Below are 16,291 nucleotides of genomic sequence, written 5' to 3'. Positions count from 1 at the left end.
CACCTCCGCAGGGCTCGGCTCTGGCCCGTCTCCGCGTCTGTGGGATTTCTCCCTGTGCGGTGGCAATGGAAACTCACTCAGGGCTGGTACTGCCAGGAAGGCTCTGATGCATGAAGCCCACAGCCCTGCCACGCACAGGTGCCAAACAGGCACCCTGGTTATGTCCTTCCATTGCAATCGCTCCGGTGAGACCTGGCAGCTGTTTGCCTCTTGCCCTCCTGCTGTGCCACTAGAGCGGTCTGTAGGCACCGGGCTGGTGGGGGACCCGCGGGGCTGGGCAAACGCATGCCGCTGGGGTGAAGGTGCAGTCCCCATGGTTTCCTGTTTCCGTAAGGCACTAGAGAGCAGGCGAGCCTTTGATTGTCCAAGCCCCCCAGGTGGGACAGGGGGACTTTCTGGCAGGTGTGGTTTCTTTGTTCCCACCTCCTTCCACAGTGTTGCTTCTCTGGCGTGTCCTCCGCCATCTGCCTCTTGCAGCCCAGTCACTCATGCCCTCTGTTTCCAGGATGTGGCAGAGGGATGGGTGTGTTGGTTACACAGGGGCTCCTGCTGCTGGAACTGACTGAAGACAGGGGTGCTTAACACTGGCACGCTCTCCTCCCCCACGCTGCCTGCCACCAGCCCGACCTGCCCCGGGGAGCTTGCGGGGTTCAGGGGCGGGAGGAGCGCTGCCGGCTGCCCGCCCTCATTAAAGCAGATCAGAGAACTGGGGCTGGCTGGCCCCCGGAGCAGGCTCCTTGTGCTGACGTGCAGGAGGCCCTGAGCCCCTCAGTCGGCTTTCGAAGTGCCCCGGAGTCTGAGCTCCGCTGTAAGAGCCCGACACGGTCCAGGTGCTTCTTTGTCGTGGCACCAACCCGACGGGGCAGCTCCGGGGCCGGGTGCGAGTCCAAAGCTCACCTGGCGACATCCGGTACCAGGGAGGTTTGGAGCCACAGAGACCGGTTTGCACCTCGGGAGGACGTGGGTGCTGGAAACGGCTCCTCGTGGGAGGCCCTCGCCGGAGTGGCTCTGCCAGACCCTACTGGCCAGCTGTTGTCTAAGCCCAGCCGTGTGGCCGGGCTGCTTCCAGCCCAGCTGGCTTAGCGAACTGAGCATGCCCGGGCAGTTGGGCAAACTTCTTGACTGGGTTTGTTGCGGAAGGAGGGAATCCCAGGGAAGGAGGGCGGGGGCGGGGAGGGCTATTACCATGCGGGTCATGTGTGACAGCCCTGATCCCGGTGGGGGAGCTGGCGGAGGGGAGGGGACTGTGCTGTGCACTGACACAGAGCAGATCGGGAGACCCGCGGAGCCTGGCCGCAGCAGCGGGCCTGCCCGTGCGCGTGTGCTGCCCAGGGACCCGCGGAGCAGCCAGCGCCCTGCGCTGCCCTGGGAGCTCTGGGCCGGGGTCTCTGCACCTCACGGAGGAGGTAGGACCCGGACAGTGGAAATGGGAAGGGGGCTGTGGAGGTTTTCGGGAGCTGGGAGACAAAGAGCTCCGGGAAGAAGAAAGATGGTGAATCTTCCCTCCACTCTGCCAGCCCGCCCCTTTGTCTCTGCCTCCGAGCAGGCAGGGGTCCTGGGCCATCCCTATGGGGAGTGAGGGGCTGCCCTGCCCCGAGGGGTCTATAGGGCAGCCCCTGAAAAGCTCTGGGAGTGGAATCTCCCGCAGCTGGGAGGAGGCTGGGGGGGATGAAGCTGTGGTGCAGAGGGGGTTGCACTACGGGTTACATGCTGTGCCCTTGTGTGCGTGCCCGCTGTGGGCTGCATGGTGCACAGGTGGCTGGTCGCACGGCTGAGGATGCTTCCCCGCCAGCCCTGGAGCTGCAGAGCCGCCTGGCTGGGGTGCTGCTGTCCTCACCCCCGTGGGGCTTGCCAGCCTGTGTCCCCAGCGTCCTCTCGGGGCTGTCAGGGCTCTGAATCCCCTGGCGGGTGTCCGCATGCAGGGAGCGAGTCTGCCCACTCCTGGGCCGTGTGGTTCTCAGCCTCTCCCAGGGCCTGCCACACCAGCCTCTCTCCCTTTGGAGAACCTCTTTTGAGAGGGCTCCACAGCCTGGTCCTCATTGCCCTGAACACCCCTCCATCCTGAAGCTCCACCGTGGAGGAGGGCAGAGCCCGTCCTGCCTGATGTCTTTGCAGTGGGAGCAGGGGGATGGAGCATCCTGCGCTCTCCCCACAGCCTCCCGGCACCCTGGCCCGCCCTGCCCTGGAGACTGCCCTGAGCTGGGGGCTCGGCGTGTTTAGAGCAGGGGCAGAGGCCGAGACCCGGGGCTGGAATTCGGGCTGCTGCAGGTCTGTGGCCTCGCCTGGTCCTTCCTGCCGACTGGGACCGAACCCGGAGCTCAGCAGCCTTTTGGGCGGCCCCTCTCGCAGGAGGGCTTGGCAGAGCGGGGGGAGGGGGGAAGCGGCAGCTGGGTCTGGAGAGGGGCCCAGCAGAGCTTGGCAGTCTGTGTGGGGGGAGAGAGACCAGCAGGGTTACCTGGGGGTGGGTTGGGATCGTGGGGTTTTTAATTATTTCTGCTTCTTAGCCACAGGGGTGGCTCCGGTTGGCATCTTGCGGGAGAGGGTTGGGCAGGACAGCTGTGAGACTGGGGGCTGCTTGAGATGGACCCTGAAACCTGCCTGGGGGGTTAAGAACATAAGAACGGCCCTACTGGGTCAGACCCACGGTCCATCCAGCCCAGTATTCGCCCTTCAGCGAGCACCTTCGGGCAGCGGAGAAGGCCGAGCAAGGCTGCTGTGCCCTGGGCAAGGGAGGACCCAAGGGAGCCCTGCGAGGGTTGGTGGTGTGCCGGGGAGGCAGGAAGAATCCACCACACTTCTCAGTGCAAGAGGCAGCGTGTCTGGACTCAGTCCCTTTGGGTATCAGTTCCCCATGCTGGCGAGCAGGGCTCTGGCTGGCTGGTGAATGCCGTGTTGCTGGCTAGTGCAGGTAACATCATTCTTGATTCGATAAAGGATGAGGCCCCGTCTCTGTGTGCACGACCAGGGAGCCCCTGCAGGCGCCTCGTTGGGGCAGTGGTCTCTGGCTGGCTACAGCAGCAGCGATGGACTAGCCGAGGAGGGCTGACTGACTGTACCGGGCATGGTCCAGGACAGCGAGTGGACTGCTGAGGGCGGCTTTCGGCTCCTTGACAGGCTGTGTTGGGTCTGGTTGTGAATTGGGAGCACGTGTTGGAGGAGAGGCCACTGTCCTGTGGTGTGGACCACCTGTGGGCTCTTGGTTTTGAGGTGGGACCCACCACTCCCTACAAAGCCCAGGGCCCCATGTGATGGCCCATCTTCTCCAGCAGGCCCCTCTACTGGCGGTTTGGGATTTCCTCGTCTTTCCTTGCTCCGGTGGCCCCTAACCCCCCTCCCAGTCGCCATGGTTTACGGAGGGGAGGCCGCTAGCACGCTGGTGGCAGCAATCTTGTGCGGAGTCCGATGGAGCCCGGTGCCTGTACAGGAAGCAACGGCTTCTTCACCTCTGTCATAGCATCAGGCTGTCCTGAGCAGGGGGCAGCGGGTGGACTCCTTGCTGGGCCCGCCGGGTTCCCCGGTCACGTTTTCTCACCGGGAAGAATTTTCAGGCCGCTTTGCAAAGAACGTTGTTTGGACTGAGCTGTCTGCTGCCATGGAAACGGCGCTGAGTGTGCGGGGCCGAAAGGCGCGTCATCTCCCCCGCTGGGGTCGCTCGCTGAGGGGGTGACGGTTGCAAGTCGGGAGCTGGAGCCGTGTCCTTCCCGCTGGGGACGGCTTGTGGCGATGTCTGGGGTCTACAGCAGGTCCAGGCTAGTGACATGGGCCAGCAACTGCTAGGGAACCTATGGGGAAGCCCACGCTCAGGAAACCAGCTCTTGACACTGATGGTCTGGCTGCCTGTTGTCCGATGACATCGCCCCTACGTTTAGGCCAGGTGATCAAGCAGGTGTGTGCGCTGGGGTACCTCTGGTGGCTTCCTGGCATCTCAGACGTGCTAGCCCCAGTGGGGGAGGCGCCGCGCCACTTGAATTCACTGATGATCTCCTAGCGACGGAAGAAGACAGGTTGTGCCAGTTCTCTCAGACGCGTCAGCCTCTGCTGTGGTTGAGAAGGAGATTTTGGTTGATGTACTTGGAGAACCGGGGGTGGGGGAAGAGGCTCCATCATGACCTCTCAGAATAGCGGTGGGAAGGCCTCCCTCTGCCCCAGGGGTTCTCCCCAGAAGATCCCGGTGATGCCGGGAGAGTTAACGAACAGGCCTCGGATTGCCGACAGCTCGGCATCTCGCTCTGAGCAGAGCACGAATGAAACCCCCAAGGGCTAGCTGAGCTCGGGGCTTAGCGCCTCTCGAAGTCCAGGAATTGTTCGGAGTTAAACGAGCTGAGTTTAACAAACTGAGTTAGCCAAGCCTGCAGCTGTAACGCAAACTGGGCATAGCCTAACCCGAGGGTCCGCACACAGCGACGTGCCCATTGAACGTAGCCCTTGGAGTTAAACCTGGGCAGCGCCTCTGTAGGCCAGGCCTCCCGTGAGAGCTTTTCGGCTGTGACGCAGTCCAGGGACGGGGAGGCCGGCGTGAATGGGGGACTTTGTCTGCCAAACGGGAGCCTGAGTTCTGCGCCGTGTTAGATCCTAGGCCGCTGCTGGAGGTGCAGCTGGTATTGTCCTCTGTGCGCGGATGGGTGAGTGCGCCCTCTTGTCCCTGCAGGAGGGACCTCGCCACAGGTATCCACGCCCCTGGCACCCCGGGGGTAGGGCGGAACCCTGCAGCCTGCTCCTCTGTTTCACGAAGCCAGTGCTCTGGGATGTGGGCTGGCTTCCAGGTGGAATTCAAAGCACTGGGTTTAACTTGGGTGGGCCCTGGACATCAGGCCTTGACGTGCTGCTGCCGCTGAGATCAGCAGTGGGACTCAAGGCCCCTCCAGTACACACCAGGGAGCTACCACCAGGAAGTTGTCCAAGGCGTGTCCTCAGGTTTGGAGTCCGCTCCTTCGACCCGCCTGAGCAAGGGCCTGGCTCTGTTTTGGGGGGCCCGGGCTGAGTCTGGAGGCGTCAGGGCTCCCTCTGTCTGGCCAGCAACGTGTGTTGTGCAGTTTGATTTGTGGGCATGCAGAAGGCAGGCTGGGCGTTGAGAGCTTAATTCTCTGGCAGGCGCGTGTTCCCAGCACAAAGGGCCACCCGGGCTGGTGGGTTCCGTGGCCCGGGTTGGCACTGAGTGGCCCTGGGTTGAGGTCCATCGGGCGGCTCTAGGCCTCATCACAGCTGTTAATTTGGCAGGTTTTGTGGCGCTCCCAATACTCCAGGCCAACTTCGTAGAAGTTTGGTGACTCCTGTGCCCACGTTTCCCATCCCACATGCCAGCCCCTGAAACCCAGCTAGGAGCTTTTCATGCAGCACTGGTGTCTGAGCCTGGGCCAAGCCGTGTAACAGTCCGGAGCCAGCCTGATCGCACAAAATCTCTGCTGACTCCTTACCGAGCGCCTGGGCTGGGCTTATGTAACCCCCACTTCTAGTGCGGTTCACTGTCCAGCAGTGGCACCTAGACCACAGCAACAGACAGAGCAAGAGACGTCTACCATGAGCTGGGAGCCAGCTGGCCTTTAGCTCAGAGGGTAGAGGCGCCTGTACTCAGCTCCAGCGGGCCCAGGGTCAAAGCTGCCCTGTGGCGGTTACACTTGCAATCTCCTGGGTGCTCCCCAAGCCTCTAGGCCAGTGGTCCCCAACGCGGTGCCCACAGGCGCCATGGAGCCCGCTGGGGCATTAATGTGCACCCGCCGAGCGATCTGGGCTGACCCTGCCCCGGGTGTGTGGCACATGTGGCAGCCCCAAAAGGTTGGGGACCAATGCTCTAGGCAAGGCCAGTGTTGATGAGCTCCCAGCCATTTCTGTGCAGTGTCTAAGAGGTTGCCAGGGCAGCTGGGAAGAGGCACTTCCCAGTCCACATCCCTGCTGCCTTTCTCCCTGTGCGCAGGACCCATGGTTGGGGAGGGGAGCCAGATCCCTGCTGCAGCTGGAGGACAATGCAAAGGCTCAGGAGTAACCTGCAATTGTTGATGTGCTGTCCTGTCTGGTCCGATGGGGCCTGCTGAGAGAGAGATCAGTGAGTCTGTGGCAGACTTTAAGAGCCACATGCTCATGCCTTTAGCTCCAGGAGGCCCTGGTTTGATCCCCACTGCCCACTATTGGGGGCATCAGCATGGACTGCTCGGTCTCTCCCCCTCAGCTGCAGCACACAGCACATGTGGGCGGAGAGCTGCGTTCCCTTTGCCGTGTGCTCTGTGCCGATGCCACGGCTGCTGCTGCCTACTCTCCGCGCAGCGCTGGCCCAGTCGCTAGAGCTAGAAGGGGGGAAACGCACAAGCTGCAGCAAAGGGCCAAGGAGATAGGCCAAACCAGGAGGCACGGGGAGAGGGCAGGAGAGCTCCCAGCTGTGGGGTCTTATGCCCGCGCCCCAGCACTTAGCCTTCAGACCCCCTGTGGCTCTGGGCGTGTCAGTCCCCTGGGCTGTGCAGCAAGGCGGTAGCCCTGCCAGGGCGATCGGGTCATTGGCCAAGCAGAGACTGGCCTAGCAGGCGCTTGCTGGGGCTTGGGCCGAAGCTGCTGAGTTTCTGCTCCTGCTCCTGCATCACGCCCATCCCCGCTTCAGACGTCGAGCTCCGGCATCTCTGTGGCGCCTCGTGCGTGTGAGCTCGCCTGGCTAATGCACGGAGGAGGCTGCAGGATCCCTCTCCACAAGGGTTGGGCAGGATCTGGTTCCTGCTGCCTTCGGCCTCTCTGCCCACCAGTGTTTGCAGAGGCCGATGGTGACTTGCTGCGGCCTGGGTGTCAGTTACAGCTCGGGGAGTGGGGCCTGTTTCTTGGGCTGTACGAAGGGGGAGGAAATGGAGGGGCCAGGGCATAGGGCTCTAGCCCAGGGCTTGGCAGGCCAGGATTCAGTTTCCTGCCCTGCCACAGGCTCCCTGCGGGACCCCAGGCAAGCCCCTTGGCCGCTCAGTGACTCTGTTTCCCCATCTGTGCACTGGGGTAACAGCAGCGCCCTGCTCGCCGGGTAGCAGATTAAACAGGCTCTGGGCAGGGGCAGATTAATGCCTATGGGGTCAGACAAGGCACCTAGCACAAGGCAGTCACATTGCAGGCCTCTCGGTACTACTGTAATACCAGTTATATAAGCTCCCCCCCGAATCCAAAGGTGATGCCCTGTAAAGGGTAGTTTGCTTTGACAGGCATATTCCCATGTGCCATTGACAGGAACCCTTAGCTGGCGCTGCCCGCAACCCTCTCAGCCCTTCTGCGGGCCACAGAGCCGTGGGGCGGGGACAAGGGCAGGGATGTCCCGGTCTGGCACGGGGGACAGACGCTTGTGTGGGCCTCTCCACGCGCCGTAAGGGGGCTGGACTCCTCGGCCTGTGAAGGCGGCCGTGGCCGTGGGCCCGGGAAGGGCCTGCTCTCTCAGGCTTGTGCTTGTACAGCGCCTGGCGCAGCGGGGCTCCACTCTGGGTGGGCGGCCCCGGCGCGCTCCCAGAAGGCAGCTAACAAACGAGGTGGGTGGCACTTGCTCTCTAGTGACCGAAGGGCCCAGGCGGCCACCAGCCTGCAAACCCTCGCAGCAACCGACACCCCATGGTCACCGAGCTACCGAGTGGCTTCCTGTGGCTTTTGCCTAACTCCCATGAGAGGCCTGTCAGGAGCGCCAGGCCAAGTCCCCGCGTGGCCCGCGTGTGGAGCTACGGGCCGCCCGAGCCTGTGGGCTGCGCCTTGTGGTGGGACCGTTAGGCCGAGGCAGAACACGGCCCGAGGGAGGCGCCGGGAGGATGAGCGAGGTTCCCCCATCTCCCTCAGGAGCCACGCCCTGTGCTTGCGGCAGGGCGTCTTTTGGGCCCCTTCGTGGGGGCGCTGACAGATCCTTGTCATTTGACCCCGTTCTCCTCTTCCCCCCCAGCCTCCTCCGCCTCCCCCTCCCCCGCCCGCATTTACCTGCCACCCCCCTGCCTTTGGCTCCCGCTCTGTACACACTTGCTGGTCTCCGAGCAGCCAGGCCCTGCAGGCAGCCTGAGCCGAGCCCGGGGAGTTTCACTTCCCCAGCGATTTTTGCAAAATCGGACTCCTGAGCTGCAAGCTGCAGCAAGGTCTCCGCCGAGCAGCCGAGGGTCCTGCCAGGCCCCCTGGCCATTTCTGTGCCTCTGGCTAGGGCTGCTTAGGTGACTTCGAGCAGGCAGGAGGCAGCCCGGGTGCCCAGACAGGATCCGCCTGATCCGAACCAGCTGCAGCCAACCGGGACCTCCCCCAGGGTGGGTATCTCACAGAAGCCTTCTGTAGCTTCAGATTCCTCTTCAGGGGACGCTGCTGCACCGTGAGACCCCCCGCCCCCGAGGGGGCAGCTCAGCCCCCTGCTCGGCCATCCTCCTCTTCGCTCTTGGAAGCACGGCAGATGAAGGCCGGTTACGCTCCCGGAGGACAGACTGGGAAACTGGCTGGGAAGCTGCAGAGGGGACCAGCAATGTTACGAGCCCCTCTAGGGCCCATGGAATTCCCTTCTCCACCGGCACTAGGCCAGGCCAGGAGAATTTCACCCCCAGGCACAGCCTGGCAGTCTGATGGCTTCTTTAGGGAGCCGCTAGACTCAGCATGCTCTAGAACAACAGTTCTCAGCCTTCCCAGACTCTTAGCGCCCATGCCCCACCTCCCAGGGCCGGCGGGGCCCCTCAGGGTGCAGGGCCCCGCCTCCCGCTACTGCCCACCCTGCACTTGCAACCCCCCACACCCTTCCATGGCCCCCAGGTTGAGAAACATGGATCTAGATGAGTTAACGTGCCCCCGGCAGACCTCTGAGTAGCTCAGGGCAATGCGTCCCCTGCTGATTGGACCCTTGTTAATGACTTTCTTTGGGCTGCGGGGCTTGGCGCTAACGATTTTCAGCTGATCCCTAACTTCCGCAGGTTTGTGTGGGTTTGGGTTTGTCGCTGGCCGAAGCTGCCCTCACTCAGGAATCTCCTTCCCCTTGCAGGGCGGAGCCAGGAGCCCGGGTGGATCAGCATGGAGGGGCAGCCGGGACAGCCGGCGCCCGAGGAGACGCCCCGCGGCGCTAACCCAGCCAGCGGGGGGCTGGAGCTCTTTGGCTACGTGGGCATCGAGGCCGTGCTGGATCAGATGAGGATCAAGACCATGAAAACAGGCTTCGAATTCAACCTCATGGTTGTAGGTGAGCGCAGGGTTAACCCGGGGCAGCGTGCTCTCCCCGGGCTTTGCAGAGGGGGGCGGCTGGGGGGACCCCCTCGGCTGGAGGCCCCGCGGGTGCTGTCACCAGTGCCTGGCCAGGATCTCACACTGTAGGGGCGCCTGAGACCCCACCACGGCTCTGTTCTCCCTGGATCACATCAGTCCCTGAGGCAGGGCCTGCAGCGGGAGGGAGGCGCCGGCAGCTAAGGGGCATTCCTGGCCTGTGTCCCATGGGGCGTGGGGCCGCCCTTGCGATGGCCCTGCCAAGCGGGCAAAGGGCAGAGCGGGCGCCTTCTCGGTAAATAGAGGGCCCTGGCCTGGCCTGCCGCTCTGCTGGGAGGCGTCTGTCCCTGGCACTGCTGTCTGGGGGGCTCCCCCGAGGGTCTCCCCTCAGCTGCCTGTGGCACAGGTGCTAATTCCCCTCTGCCGTGTGACCGCGCCCGTCCCCTCCCACCGAGCCGGGACGCTTCCTCCCCCAGGCAGGGCGTCAGCGTGCCCAGAGCCCGGTCGGGCCTCAACCTCCCAGCGCCGCGACCGGCCCGGCTCAGCCGCGGTTTCATTGCCAGTTGAGCTGTGCCCATGCTCCTGCATTCGAGCTCGCAGCAAACCTGGAAGGGGAGCAAAGGCGCAGGAGAGACACGAGCTGCAGAGACGCGGGAAATCGGAGCTGGGGGCTGGGCAGGGAAGGGGACCCGGGCGGGGGCTGGGAACCAGGCTGCAGCAGTCTTCCCAGGACAGCAAGTTGTATTAGTACCTTGTTGCCATAATACTGAGGTGGGGTGGGGGACTGGGCAGGAGCAGGGTGGTGGGGAAGGGCCCTGCCCCCTGCTTCCCTAAGGCCGGGCTGGCGAACAGGGAACCGAGAGGACTAACTGCGTTACTTGTGCACGCTGGGCTGGGGGCCGGACGCCCGCGGGGGAGTTGTGCCTCCGCAAGGCCCGTCTGTCTGTCCGGGTCGGGGAGCTTCCCTGGTCGCCAGCGCGGTGCTGGGGGAGGCCAGGGCAGAGCGACCTCGGGGTGGGGGAGTCAGGAGAGAAGCGCTGAATTCCTGCTGTCCCGGGGGGTCGGCCTGGCTGGGTCTGCAAAGGGGAACTGAGAGCGGGCAGAGTGAAAGCAAATGCACCGCAGCGGGGTGGGGGGGAGGGTGGCAGAGGGTGAGCTGAGCGTGTGTCCCATTTCCTGGGTTGTGAACTCTGCGGGGGCAGAACCTAGCCCAGAAGCCCTGCTCTGGCCTGGGGCCTTTGGGTCCTGCCTTAAGTTCCCCTCAGCTGTGCGGTCATGCAGCCTCCCATTCAGTCTGCGCAGGGCCTGAGGCTGCAGTGGGGAGAGACCTCGCCCCAAGCCCTGACGCTGCCACAGATGGGGAAAAGGGGCCCCTCCCAGCAGGGAGTCAAACCTGCGCCCCTGCCCAAACCTGGAGTCCCCTTTCTTACACCCCAAGCCCCACCCCAGAGCCTGCACCCCCAGCCAGAGCCCTTGCACCCCAGCTCTGTCCCAGTCCCACCCCAGAGCCCATACCCCCAGCCAGAGCTCTCACGCTCCTGCACCCCAGCCCTCTTCCCCAGCCATGAGCCCCCCCCATACTCAGAACCCCTTAGCTCCCCTCCCATCATGTGACTTTTGTTATGTGCACCCGGCTGAAGGTGCTGTGTCGCACGTCCTCTCTGTGTCGCACGTCACCTCCACACTGGTGCACGTAGGAAAATTCATTCTGCTCGGGGGAGGGAGAAATTAGAGGGGACACCGGCCCTCGTGCAGCACGAGCGATAGCTTCTGGGAGCTTTTGGCCCCAAGCCGCGGAGGGAGCTCCATTGATTTGAGTGCAGCTCCATTGACGTCCCTGCGGCCTCAGGTCGTGGGGTGTGCTCCGCAGCCTGACGAAGCATGCCAAGAAAGAGTGAGGTGGGGGAAGGGCTGGGATTGGTGAGGAAACACAAGCGTGTGTGCCAGCGGGAGGGGGAGCCTGAACCCCGGTTCAACGCCTTCTCCGAGCTCTGACCTGCCGGATTTCTCCAGCGGGCGGGAAGGGCACCTGGCTGGCGAGAGGCCAGAGGGGCGCGCGACGCATGGAGCCCGCAGTCGCATAGCTCGGGCTTAACGCAGGCTCCGCGGGCTGCCCTGCGCAGGGAGGCATCTGGATGGAGCCTGGGACGGGAGCCAGACCCGCTCTGGGCGGGCAGTGGAGCCTGATAGCGGGGGGCGGGGGACCATCTGGCTGAAGCGACGGCGAGTCTGGAAATGAGAAGGAAGGGCTGGGAATAGAGCGGGCGGCGGGAGTCACATCCCAGAATGGGCCTGGGGCCCTGCATCCGAGCCCAGCTACAGGCTAACGGCACCAATGCTGAGGCCTCTGGAGAGCCCCGGGCCCAGCCCACTTGCCGCGCGCAAGGCGAGGCTGGAGGCTGGGCAGGCCGCGCTCTTGTGGGAATGAGGCACAGGTCTTGTGCTTCCCGCGAGGTGTCCGCTCCCCTCGGCAGGGCCAGGGTGGACTCTGATTTCGGGGGGGACTAAAAGATGGGGAGCACATTCCCCCCCTTCCTTTGGGAGCGTCGGCACTTCGCTGAGGTAGGGCCGGGCCTGGTGCTAGGTCTGAGAACCTTGGACAGAGAGAGGTGGAGTGGAAACAGGAGCCCCATGTGCCAAAATCGTGAGTCAGGCCTAGAAAATCATGAGATTTAAAAATAATGCATTGAGGGAGGGTATTTGCTGTCTGGCTTTTGAGCCTTTACGAGTCACTTTTTCTCGCTTTTCTCTGCTGCCACGAGGTCTAGGAACCGGGAGGCTAATGAAAGTGGGGACAATCACCCGGCTCCAGGAGCTGGCGTTTTAAGACAACTGAGATTTGGGGTAAAACCACGTCAGGGACACTGATTTTTGAGATGACAGAGGCACCTCTAGGCAGTAGTAACCTTGCTCCACAGCCATGTGAGAGCTGCGTCGGGGAAGGTCCATTCCGATTTCAGCAGAGGTGAGCGGGGGGAGTGCGGGTGAAATCAAACTGGATAAAGCAACAGAAGGGGGAAGAGACGAGGAGCGGAGCCAGAGAACTGTGCTCAGCCGCATTCTGTCTCTCCGCGAGATGCGCCCTGGAGCTTGGCACATGGAGTTGTGGATGCAGCTTGCAAACTCTGTATTTACAGGGAAAGAGCTGTACAATGACCATACTTTAAAACAACTCCTCTTCACTCTCTAGTATTAATGCTGTCCTAGGGGCGGCAGCTGACACGCCCCTGTTTACTCTTCACCTAGTTTCCTTCTTGCAGTCTACTCCCACTAAGGATGTAAGTGACTAGTCGACTAGTCCTCTCAATTAATCACTTCCCCCCCCTTGCTGCCTCGCAGCAAGGGGGGGAGCAGGGGCCGGTGCTGGGGGGTACCGAATTAAAAAGCCAGTTCTCCCCAGCATTGTCTCCACAGAGGTCAGGGGAGGCAGAGGGGTAGCGGGGACCGGGCGCAAATGGGGAACCAGCTGATTCCCGGCGTGTACCCAGTCCCAGATGCTGTGCCCCTGCTTTTTAAATGTATTGAGAACCTGCCGGGCTCTTTTTACTGGTAAGGCTGGTGTGCAGCGGGGGGATCTTCCTGGAGTCAGCTGGTTCGGCTTGTGCCGGGTCCCCCCTGCTGCGCTTCAGCCTTTTAAATGTATTCAGAGCCTGCTCATGCCCAGTCCCCGCTACTCCCCCTACTTATCGACTAGTCCATGGAAAAATCCATTGACTAATTAGCTGATTAATCTAAACTTAACATCCCTAAATCAAACGACTCCGTTTCATCGCTCTTGGGCGCTGGGTATGCTGTGGGATGGGATGCTGCTGTATCTCCGCAAGGCATGTTTAAACCCACCCTTAACATTTAATGAAACTGTAAAACCACGAAGCAATTAGCTTTTGTACAATCTTGTTTTTACCATCCCCAAATGTTAACCCATCTGTGCCTTAAATTAACAAAGCCAGATCTCTGCCAGTGTAAAAGCAGCAGACTTTTGTGACGCCCCATTAGTTTAAATCATCCTCAGTGCTGGCCTGAAACATCTGTTTTCACTGGAGTTAGAGTTTTGATCTGTTCACCTTTTGTGTTTAAAACAGCCTGGATTGGTTGTTTTAGTCAAATCCACCTAACTTGAAACGCTGCCGATACCATCAGTGCTGTTAGCTCTTTCATCTCTGCACCATATTTCACGGATTGTTTTTCTCCGCGGGCCCAGTTTTGGACCAGCTGCAGATCCAAGCTTCCCCAAGACTCCGAGGCATTTAGATCTGGAGTCTTGCTTTGTCCATCGATGCTTCCAACCCTGTGCGGTGCTTCATTTCCATTCCCACCCCCGACATACCTACGGTCTTTTCTCTCTGGCCCTGGCGTAGCACTGTACCCAGCCAAATTTTTATGGAGCTTTGGGCATGTGGTCTGTCGGGCAATAAATACTCCCAGATCAAGAGAAACAAGCCAAGGTGGGGATGTCAGAAAGTAAGCCAGGGCGTGAAAGAGAGTTCTGTGGAGCACAAAGCGTCTGCTGGAGCGGAGGCCAGGGAGGATTAGGGGATAATGCTTTTAAGAGAGCTAAGCAATGATAAGAGAAGCAAACCCAAGGGACGCAGATAAATCACTGAGGATTCCACCCAGCACAGGAGGGGGCAGGTGAAGGAGACAGTGGGAACTGCAGGAGAATTTCACAGGCCGTTACTGTTTAGCAAAAGAGCCAGGAGGTTTGGCTCCACTCATCCCTGAATGGGGAGGCTTTGAGAAGTGGAGGCTGGGGGCGGGGTCCCTCTCCACACTAGGTTCTTTGCCCCTGGAGAGGGACGTGTGCTGATCGTCTGTGCCACCCCAAAGGCAGGAAAGCGAGCCCGTCCTCGGGGGAGGTGGCAGTCGGCCAACGTGCAGCCTCGAAATAGACCAGGCTGCTCTGGGAGAGGGGCGTTTCTGGGCAAAGGGCGAGGCCCGTGGATGGAGCACCGTGGGGTTCCAGGAATAACCTGAGCGTGGCCTGGAGCCATTCTGCCTTCGCCATGCTGCGGAAATCCAGCTATGCCCTTGTCCCCGTCCTCGACGGGGGTTCCTCCAGGATCACCACGCGGTGCTGGGATCCAGCGGGGCACTCCCCTCACAGCCCCGGCATCGCGCTTTTGAACCCTCCCCACTGCTTTACTCCGCTTTGGCCTCAGAAAAGCCAGACAGGCTTGGCCCTTGCGTGGCACCGATGAGGTGGGAGTGGGCCGCCGGGTCACCTCTGTGCTGTTGTCAGAGGCTGGCCATGGCACCGCTCCGCGATGGGCAGCGCTGCAGCCCTCCAGCCAGCGGCACGCTCTGTGCCTCGCGCTCCCCATGCCCAGGGCGGCACTGGCCCGCGGGATCCAAGCTGCGATCTGGCAGCGAGGCCTGGGCCCTTCCAGCCAGGCTGTCAGACCCGGAGCCGTGACCCCGGAACCGGCTGCCCTAGGATCTCTGCGTCCCAGTCTCCGGAGGGATAATATTGTGGGGCTTCATCTGCGACTCTGCCCCACCCCCTGCATCCCAGAGACGCCCCTCGGCAGGCCCCAGGCCTGTTGCGCTCAGCGGGGAGGGGAGGGCGGAAGCAGAGGCAGAGGGCAGATCCCGACAGAGCTGGCGAGTGAAATCCGAGCAGTGACTGGAAGGGGGTGGGGCGGCCCTGCCAGCGGAGAGGCAGGTTTGCACAGTCCCACGCATCAAGCAGCCCCTGCTCCGAGCCCCACCCACCCCCTTCGGCCCCAGGGCTAGCGGAGGTGCCGGCAGAGGAAGCGCTCGGCCCCCTCTCACCACGAGGGCTCCTTGGCCGGCGGCGGCGAGCCGAGCCGTGGTGCATCTGCTCCGCGTGCCCCGGCTTGCCCAGGAGGGCGGCGGCGGCAGGGCCCGCGGGGCTTGGAGGGCCCTGGGCCCCACTTGCAAGCAGGACCGCACAAGCGAAGGGCTCTGCCAGGGCGCTGCACATCTGCTCCTCATCAGCCCGGGGAAACTGTCACTCGGCCAAACTTGACATTTTGACTCAAGAGGGAGAGGGAGGGAGACTGGAGCTGCCTGGACGGGGAGAGGAGCTTGATCCAGGGGGGGGAGGGGATTTCTGCTTTCACAGCCCCACGGCTGCCCCACGGCCGCCCCACTGCACTGCAAGGGTGGCTCCAGGCCTGCTTCCCCTGGCCCGGTGGCTGGGGGGCAGCTGCCTCCTCTGGCAAAGGAAGGGGCATTTTCAAGTGAACCTACATGGGGGCAGCTTCCCGTCCTATCTGTGGCCCCCCAAAGCGCCTCTCGTGGCCAGGCACCCCCAAGTCCCTGGGGAGCGCTGGACTCTCACTGCTCACAGCCACACGGTGGCGCTGGCCGCACACGCCCTGGTGCAGCCCGAACGCTTTCTCTGGTCCAGGCTCCCCGGAGAGCCGTGAGGGCCACCCGAGAGAGCCGGGGACATGGCTGGGCTCGGCAGTGCGGCGGGTCCCTTCTGCGTCAGGTCTTATGTTCCCAAAGCCGCATGCGTCAGGGCTGCTGCAGCAGGGGTCAGGAAGGGACCTTTCAGCCCCCGGGTCTCTGCTTGTGGTGGGCTGAGTCTAACTCCTTGGTCTAAGGCATCAGGGCTGTGTGCGGCGGGCCGGCGCGCCGAGGGGAGCTGAGAAATGTCTCCGGTGTGTCGGGAGCCAGGGGATTGCTCTGCGGGGTCAGGAGGGAGCTTTGCCTGGCCAGGTTGGCAGTGACCTTGCGGGACGGGGGGGGCTGCCTCCCCTGCAGCGTGAGGGCAGGTCACTAGCCAGGATTATCTGGGTCTAGCTCCGCCCGTCAGTTCCCTGCCTTTGCCGGGGCTCTGGCATTGCCCCTCCGTCCTGCCTGTTCTCTGCCTGGGCCTGCCGCCATTACGGGTCCCCGTGCCGTGGCCTGACACCGTTGGGCTCGCATGCGAGTGCAGGGCCTTGGCAGACAAGCGATCCCGCTAGGCTATCTGCTGGCCCGGGCTCTGTGGCCAGGCTGCTCCCATACCGCGGTGTTCCTGCCAGCACGGGCACAGCTGTTGGAGTGGGGCTTACACCGGGGGGCTGTTCCTCAGCAGGGAGAGGACTGAGCTCTCCGGGTGTGAGGTTCGTCTCCTCGCCGCGTCGCACTAGTGGCTAGAGGGCGTAAAATCACACCCCTG

The 16,291-nt window shown here is 62.6% G+C and overlaps 1 protein-coding gene across 6 annotated transcripts in view; it reads left to right on the top strand.

Annotated features, from left to right (window-relative positions):
* Window positions 1-16,291, top strand: part of SEPTIN12 (septin 12) — a 62,066-nt gene that overhangs the window by 37,860 nt on the left and 7,915 nt on the right. For 4 of the 6 annotated variants that reach the window (XM_075899219.2, XM_075899221.2, XM_075899222.2 and 1 more), the window contains one exon: window positions 8,945-9,139. In XM_075899219.2, coding sequence (XP_075755334.2) covers window positions 8,945-9,139 — 195 coding nt within the window. Of the gene's footprint in view, window positions 1-1,276; window positions 1,407-8,082; window positions 8,229-8,944; window positions 9,140-16,291 lie in introns of those variants that run through there. The other 2 variants (XM_075899224.2, XM_075899225.2) reach the window with 2 other exon arrangements.

Source organism: Pelodiscus sinensis, chromosome 15, assembly GCF_052426305.1.
Source record: "Pelodiscus sinensis isolate ZL-2025 chromosome 15, ASM5242630v1, whole genome shotgun sequence".
Classification (NCBI taxonomy): Eukaryota; Metazoa; Chordata; order Testudines; family Trionychidae; genus Pelodiscus; species Pelodiscus sinensis.
Note: the sequence above shows the minus strand (reverse complement) of the source record. Positions and strands in the feature narration are given on the sequence as shown.